At 33.2% G+C, this 9,180-nt stretch overlaps 1 protein-coding gene across 4 annotated transcripts in view; it reads right to left on the bottom strand.

Annotated features, from left to right (window-relative positions):
* Positions 1-5,197: 5,197 nt before the first annotated feature.
* LOC139744225 (far upstream element-binding protein 1-like) overlaps positions 5,198-9,180 on the bottom strand; it is a 44,239-nt gene continuing 40,256 nt past the window's right edge. For all 4 annotated transcript variants that reach the window (XM_071654714.1, XM_071654718.1, XM_071654692.1 and 1 more), the window contains exon 20: positions 5,198-7,451. In XM_071654714.1, the coding sequence (XP_071510815.1) occupies positions 7,443-7,451 (9 nt within the window). In that variant the 3' untranslated portion in view covers positions 5,198-7,442. The remainder of the gene's footprint in view (positions 7,452-9,180) is intronic.

Here is a 9,180-nt window from a genome sequence, read left to right as displayed (position 1 = left end):
GGACTGGTCAACATTATGTTTTCCGGAAAAAAAAAATATTTTGGAGTTCATTTATTTTTTGGGTGGATTTCCTTTTTGAATACTGTAAAACGAGGAATTTTCGCGTGCATTTTAATTTCGCGAATTTCGCGAGCGCCAAGATTCACGAAATTAAAATGCTCGCGAAAGTTCTTGTCTACACTATATGCATTGAATGCCAGTGGCAGTTCACGAAAATTTCATGCCGCAAAAAAGGCCGTCGGCTCCAATTCGCGAAAAATTCATGCCGCGAATATATCATGTTTTACAGTACTGGCCACTCCCACCTCTGTGAGAGCGGGAAAATCCCAACCCGAGGATTGAGAGGGCGTCTCGTTCCCATTTCAACGCAAGAGGGCGGTATTTGCATCAATCTTTCAATTCAATAGCATCATGTTTGTATAATTATTAAGACCACAATAATGTATCTTTGCAGACACTAAATGATTTTTCCTAGCTTTAAATTATAATCGTTTAGTATTTGGTTTGTAAGTATATCAAATTTTCCTCTTCCAACTTGCCTTCAGTGTGGGAATATCTATTTAATGTTTTACACTTGTTATGTCTGCACAGTATGATAGCCATAATGTGAGTTACAAGACTGAAATAGAAAAATTAGTAGACCACGGGGGTTCAAGAGATAAGAGTCACAAGCGTTACTGTCTTATTCAATTGAACCCTATGTTCGCAGCCACCACTAAAATATTTGCAGAACGTGCCAAACTTGATCTATATCACAGAAAGGCAAACAATGGATGTAATAACATCTTACAAGTACAGTATTACATAATGACCAGTCACTTTCTAAGGAAAATATATTTTGTGCTGGAGTGATGTACTGTAATTGCTTTTCGCCATCCGTACTTATAAAAATGCGCGATACACGAAATAAGTAAAGGTCACATAATGAGATGAGGATGCGCTTATAGAAACTGCGCAACGATTAATTAAATGAAAATCAAAATTACTGGAGTGGACATTCGTCCGGACATCCTAGCTGACATGATTAAAAAAACAAACACACACACTATTTGAAGATCATACCAAAGTAAATTCATTCGTCGGAATTGGGCGAAAAAAATGAGTCATAAAATCGGCTTTTTAGGAGGGTACATTTTCACACTTTCACAACATACAACGGAATTGACTTTTGCTTCATATACAAATATATTATCATTACGTAAAATGTGATTTAAATAAACAAGTAAAATATACCCGATATTATGCTAGAATTCAGAGTGAATCTTTTGATTGTTTAGAGCGACGGCGGCCACTCGAAACCTCGATCATCAAAGGCACACAAAAAATAAATGCATCTGTGGAATTCTTTCGAGCATCCATAGAAAACCGATAGCTGTTTGATTAATGGCATATTAATAGCCAGTTAGAACGCCAGCTCTTGAAACTCCTCCTAACGTAGACCCTACTTCTAATATACTATGCTGTATAATTATGTGTCAATGAAATACAAGTATAACCTTGAGAGAACATATAAAGAGTTTGTTTGCAAAAACCGATAAGTCCATATTTGCCAAATGCAAATATTTGCGATTAAGATCAAGAAAAATAAAGAGAATAAAACATTGACAGATATAAATCGTTGTTTTTATTCGTTTATATGGGAAAATAAACCTGATAAAATAAATAGAAATCAAATGTGCCAGCTATATTGTCATGGTGGTACTAAAATGATTGATATTTTTATGCATGCTAAATCTCTTAAAATATCCTGGATCAGAAGGTTTATTTGTGATCCGCAGACTGAAAATTATACGTTCCACATGTTCCGTTCTTTCTTGCCCCAACCAGTATCGTTTCATTTATTTATGGGGTCACTGTACTACAAAAAACTTGCCAATGTAATGTCTAATGATTTTTGGAAAGAGGTACTTCTGGCTTTTTCAGAATTTCTACAAATCAATACAAATGATAATTGGGCAAGCCAGCCTCTTTGGAATAATCCTTTGATTAAAATGAATAATAACACTGTATATTTTAAGTCTTGGTGTGAAAAAGGTGTACGTTTTATAAATGACTTGTTAGATAATGATGGAAAATTTCTTTCATATTTTGCATTTCAGAGGAAGTTTGATATACAAACTAACTTTCTTCAGCACGGTGGACTGTGTAATTCTATCCAATCATTTGCAAAAAACCGCATGTCGAAAATAGCAGACCCTTTTATTCCTCATGGTTTAAATGTAATACTGAAACATAAGAAAGGTTGTTCTGATATTTATCAAACGTTGTTAAGACACACGTCAAAACATTGTAACAGTTTTGTTAAGTGGAGTAGCATGTTGGATCTTGATGATGAAACATGGTCTTTGTACTGTTTAATTCCTTTTGAATCAACTATTGATATTAATATGAGGTGGTTTCAATTTAAGATTCTCAATAGAATATTATATATGAAAGATGCTCTTTTAAAATTTGGTTTTGTAACAGATAAAAAGTGTACGTTTTGTAATGACAGTGAGGAAACCATAATGCATATATTCTGTTCATGTCCTTATTCAAATAATATATGGAATAAGTTTGAGCGATGGTTACTTTTGAAGATAGATAAACAAATTGTATTTACAAACCAACACAAGTTATTCGGATTATATGGTCTCAACAACAGTGCATTAAACTGTATGATGATTGTTATAAGAAGAGAAATTTTTTCAGCGAAATTAAAAAAGACCGTTCCGTCATTCGAACATATAATATCTGAGATAAAATGTTATTTTGAGATGGAAAAATGTATAAGTCAAATGAATAGTAGAGAAAAAACTTTTGTGAAGAAATGGGCTTTATTTATTAAGTGCTTTTGAATATTAAAATTGCATGATATTCATAGTGTTTTCAGGGTTATTTCTGCCAATAAAATAAAAAAAATGATATAAGTTATATGTTATATGTACAAGTGCAGTAGGCCACTCTTTGTCGATGTTTTGTATTTAAAAAATTATTTGTAAATGTGACTTTCTGAATATGTGTATGAATAAAACACCCTGTGGAAGGGAAAAAAAAAATAAATAAATAAAAATAAAGAGAATAATAAGAAAATTTTTGCTTCTCTTGACCATAACTTCAAAAATGTACCTTTATATGTAGTGACCAATATATCATTTAAAAGTTATTATTTTGTACTTTATGACAGAGACCGTACTTCAAAATCTTCAAAAACGGACGTATCGGTTTTTGCGAACAAACTCTTCGTATGTTTTTTACGCAATTCGCACTGTCGTGTACATGACATTCTATTCAAGATCTCAGAGGGCAAGTAATCAAGATATCCCTCGACTTGAATAAATTTTAATGTTATAAAAAATCACCAGCTAAATGTACGTTCTAAACCGTTAATAATTATGTAGTGTATTGGGCTCTCCTTTTCAAAATGTCATGAAATTTTTGGGCCTCTTCACATAGAGTTGTCCTCTATACATGTATGTCCATTATGCATGTTTATATATATATATATATATATATATATGTACAGTATATATATATATATATATATATATACGGTATATATATATATATATATATATATGCTCTATATACATATATAATATACATACATATTGGTACGATTTGGGATTTTTACGTAATATATACGTGGATTATTCATTTCAGCTGTGGAAAGATTTTAATGCAAAGAAAACCCCCAAAAACAATGCTTCGTTGAAGACTACTTCATTCATAACTTTTGCCTGGTATATCAATGAAAATATATTTTACTGTATACAGAATTGGACATGCAGATATGTATAATTTCAATGTTTCCATTACTGTCAGTGAGTGGTCACAATCACATGTGCAAATTAGCTCGGGTGACGTCATTGACGAATGGGTCTTCAACTGCTATTAACATACCATATTTTCAATATTTGTTCTATCTTCTATTTAGTGAAATGCACAGCATTTTACCCATCAAATTGAGACTACAGGGTGGCATTCATTGGCATCGAGTTTTAAAGGGGAGGGGTTGGAGTTGCTTAATTATCAGCAAAATAGACCTCATTTTTATATCTGTCCGTACAACATTAAGTGTTGAGAGGCAATAATTTCATCAAGCCAAAGAGAGAACATAGTTATCATCCTAGACACCGTTTCCTGAATCTTTCATCTTCTTGAACTTTGTACTTTTTCATATCACATTTTTAGAGGAACTTTTCTTTTGTCGACTAGGCATTGTATTTTTCATTAAGAAATATACACATATATATACATACATACAAAAAAAAAATACCCCAATGCATGTATATATATATATATATATATATATATATATATACATGTATATATATGAATGTGTTTACATTATATATATGACACGATATTTCACTTCAATGTGTAAATCAATAAGGTTTGTGGGAGTGGGATTTGACTAGTTATTTAGGATAATTAAGATAAACCATCATTTGCTTTGGTTAGGGGGTCGATAGGCTCTTACAAAACAAATATTTTAGTGTGGAGTTGTACATGCTGTATAATGTACTTTTCAACATAAATTTATACTTTAGGGTGGAATATGAGTTATGTTATACACATTTAAGTAAAATATTGTTTCATATGTTAATATATTCAAATGGAATACATGTACTGTATAATGTATGTACTCAAGTGGAATATAAATTCATATTAGCAAAAGTGAATTTCTGGAGAACAGTTCTCGAACAGTTGATACAAGTTTGAATATACGAGGTAGCTAATAATATCATCAACTCACACTTTTCCATCTGTGTACAAAAAGAAAATCACAAAAATTCCATGTTTCTGTTATCAAAGTGTAAAACATGTTATTCCTGGTTGAATAACTTCAGAATAATGATCAGTTATCAGGACTTGACATAGGAAGCCATTGCGTTTGAATGAAAAACTGGAAATTTTCAAAGTTCTTGTACAAACTATACATGGCAAGTTGTGAGGGGACAAATTATCACTATGTAGATTCATATTGACAGTCCAAGAACCGTTTCCTGAAAAAGTAGCGAAACTTCAAAATGTAAAAACTTCCTTTTTTTCATCTGGTTTTGGTCAAATTTTCAGTGGTAAGACAATTATATGCTTTCAAGTTTTGTTTTGTTTTTTCAGACTAACTTTCAACTGCAATGGAATTCCACTTTAATAATGTAACAGAGTCAATAGCCGTTGGTCTACAGAATGACTACACCGACAAGTCAAACAATTTCAATCGACCAGAACTTGTTTTTTTTATTAGGAGTTTTTAAAAGATCAATGTAGCCAATAAAAAAAGGACAATGTATGACATCGTTTCTACAAATATACACTCTCAATCCATTCAAATACTCGAGTACTACTTAGGAACATGAAGAACAGTGCATGATTACGTTACAACAAACTCAATCACTATTATTTATTTCAATGAATTTTATAACGACGAATACTGAAAAAAAAAATACTACAAATGTAAGAGGACAAATTGAAGTTAATACGAACCTCCCTTTTCTATATGGTGTTGAAATCATGAATTAAATAAAGGTATTGCAATGTTACCATCAAGTCTTCAAACTTTATCCAGAGATGAAATATACTACATAAAGCATTTTCAAGTGTCAAGTACAGCATACAATAGAAAGAACACCCATTTTTCATGCATATTGGTACATGTACATAAATTTTAATCACGGCAATCTACCGCACGTAAACCTTCCCCTATTCTCCTTTCATTGTCTCTTGTGTTAAACATGCCAGCTTTTGTTTTGTTTTTGTTTTTTTGTTGGGTTTTGCTTGTCAAACACTACTTGTTGGGTTTTCATGTACGGTACAGTAGGGAAGTAAACTAACAATGTACAAGGCAATAGGCCAGCAAGATGGCTCTGCTTCTTAGGACTACTACCTTACCAGTTTCTTGTGTTTGTTGTCGTGCCTCTCTGCCACCAGATGACATCCAGATGAAAGCTGATTCCTCTTGCATTTTCATCACCAAGTCCATTAACATGATATATGCAACACTTCATACTGCTTCCCTGCTTCATTGTACTTTAAATTTTGTTTTACAGACACTAAGTCTTTATACATTGGCACAAAGCATATCCCTGCTAATGTCCTGAAAATGCAATTATACCATCCACTGTAGAACTGTAAACCAGTGCCACTTATAAAAACATGTGTGTACGATATTTAACTTCAAAAGACAACATAATAAATGTAGAGAAATTGCAAGTCATCTACCAGGATTCAGTTTTTAAGGCGGGCAGCATAGAGTACATGATTTTTTATTTTCAAATGGAAAACACAAACAAAAAATTTATATATTCAAAGGGCAATAAGCAAGATTTCACTTTCCACAATCACACCACAATTGAAAAGGTTGAAAGGGAACCCAGGCTATGGAAACAAACTATCCGATAGAGATTGTCTGGGAGAAAAAAAAAAAGTTTCATATAAATGTATAGAAGCATAATGTAAAGAGGCAATATACATCTTAGGGAAAGTTTTCAAATATGGGTGGAAATGTGCAAAATTATCAGCCACAAATGCACCATATCCATACACTTTGAAGCACAAAAACAAACTTGAAAAGACACAGGAATAAATTCTATTGACGGTGAAATATCAGTTTAAGTTATATTGACAATCAGACAGTATGCAGTGACCTATCATATATAAATATATAAAAAATGTCCTGTTTATTTTGCAATATGAGAAAAATTGAACATGTAATAATATCACTTTGTATCATTCTATTATCACTTACACACATCTGCAGTCTTGTGTAGTGAAGCGACCATATTGTTTTAGAGTAACGAGCCCCTGGTTCATCTCCTTCTAATTGGGAAAGAACTTTCAAAAATCAATAAATGCAAATATTGTATGCCAAAAAAAAAATTAAAATCAAAATGAAAAAAAAAAAAAAGATATGTTTTGGTATTCAAAAGTGCAAAAGGTAATACAAGGATTTTTCATTTTCAAACAATCAATCATGTACATGTTGCCCTTGTACTTCAACGTAGAAACAACACAATACAAATGTATCCTGGGCCTACAGGTCTACCACACAAGCAGCACTTTGGCATATTATTACTATTACACACTTTCTTATCATGCTACAGCTTTAAGTGCTATAAAGGTGTTGTGGGGAGTTTGAAATCCCTCTCTTAAATACACAAACAAAATTTATTTCATAGGTATGTTTTAAATTTGAATCCATCTGGCACGACATTCAGAAGCAACTGTTACGTAAGAGTGGTCCAATCCTCATCATCCTGATTTTATAAAACCCAGTTACCACCTGAATCTTGCATACTATATTTACAGTGTTGGCATTAATTTAAACAAAAAGAAAAAAACACACTATATCCACTCAAACACTGGAAAATGTGTTTGGAATTAAGCAAGGAACACCAGCAATGCATATAATCAACATAGCGAAGTGATGAAAACGTAGGTAGAGATACTTTTTAACTGCTTCACTGACCCTGTGGATATACAAGAACATGAAACAAACAAAGACACATTGCCATACATCTCATTGAAAAGCCTTGGGTACCTGGAAAAGAAAATTTCATTAATGTTTATTCTATTACAACATCTACAAATCATAAAATGGGATGCATAACATGAAACAATAATATTTGCAAATACAACGACATAAAAATTGTTAACTATGGAAAAGCCAATTGGGCACAGAATCACCTTATATAATCTCACACATCACTTATACTTCTCTACCTCTTTAAACGCAGTCACAATTACATACATTGTACTGACCAAAAAGATATTCAAATTCTATCCCCCATCCTCAACGCATAGGAACCAAACACACATACACACCCCCATACACAGTTTGTATTAAAAAAAAACAATTATAAGCATAAATATTCATTCATCGAGCAATCACATATTCAAGCATGTATTTTCAAGGTTCACACTAAAAAATGAAATGTGAAAATGTGAAAAGATAATTGTATCAAAGCCCGTATTAACAATTTACCAAATTATTACATTTAGTGAATATGGGTTTGGCTTTTATGCCAGCTTTCAAGAAGGGAGAGTGATTTTAACAGTTCTGTCACTAAACTTCAACATGAGAACATTTCATATAAAAGAAACCAAAGTCTTTACAATAGCAACCCACAACACTGAAGAGCAGTATCGTTATTACAACATCTGGTTCAGGATTTTGTGTACTTTTTTTTTTTTTTTTTTTGAAATGTGTACATTAATTATCTGGGACCAGAAAAGCAGGTATTGAATGAACAAAAACAATTGCAAGGGGAAAATATATTATGTTGGCATAACATGTATTTTGCTATTTAAAGGGGATGGCTAGTAACTGATCAGTGGGAATCAGTGGGAATGCTGGGGATGATTGTTCTAATCCTTGTGGGATTCATTTAAGAGTACATTATATATCTATTGTTGTGTGAAAATTATTTGTTTCAGAATTGTCTCATATTCAAGTAATGTGCAGTTTTATGCTTCCAGGTTAGCATGCCTGTACAGTGACAGGGCGATCGTTGATCATTGAACTGCACATTACTTGAATATGAGACCATTCTGAAGCAAATAATTTTCACACAACAATAAATATATAATGTACTCTTAAATGAATCCCACAAGGATTGGAACAATCATACCCCAGCATTCCCACTGATCAGTTACTAGCCATCCCCTTTAATGCTGCGTTTACACCATGTTCCCTGTGGCGATGGCAGCCCCGTTTGCCTGAAATGTAGTGCAACGTGGGCAGGTGGGATATTCTCAATTTTTCTACCCCTTCCGTATTCTAGCCTTGTTCCTACCAATCCTCCGTCCAGTGAACATGTAGCTATTTGACGCTGTTCTCACAACTTCTGGTCAGGCAAGACTACCATGGTAAACATATTTCCCATCGCATTCCACTATGGACGGCCTCCAGGCTATGTTATGGCCTATCACATGATATAAAGCTTTGTTGCATTCACCCCATTTTACTACGGCCTACTAGGTTTCCCATCTGCACTGTGACTGCCATGGCAAATTTTTGACAGTTTAAAAATCTGACAAAATATCCACGGCAATCATGGCCTGTCACACAATTGCCCATCCATTTTGTCCATGGTGGCCAGCAACGTGACTGTCATGGCCACCAGGAACATTGTGTAAGCGAAGCATTAAAGCTTGCTTGTGATCCCATCCTCAGCATCATGTATGTTGTGTTTTACT

The sequence above is a fragment of the Diadema antillarum genome, unplaced genomic scaffold (genome assembly GCF_040938485.1).
Source record: "Diadema antillarum isolate AM-2024a unplaced genomic scaffold, OU_Dant_1.0 scf00000035, whole genome shotgun sequence".
Lineage (NCBI taxonomy): Eukaryota > Metazoa > Echinodermata > Echinoidea > Diadematoida > Diadematidae > Diadema > Diadema antillarum.
Note: the sequence above shows the minus strand (reverse complement) of the source record. Positions and strands in the feature narration are given on the sequence as shown.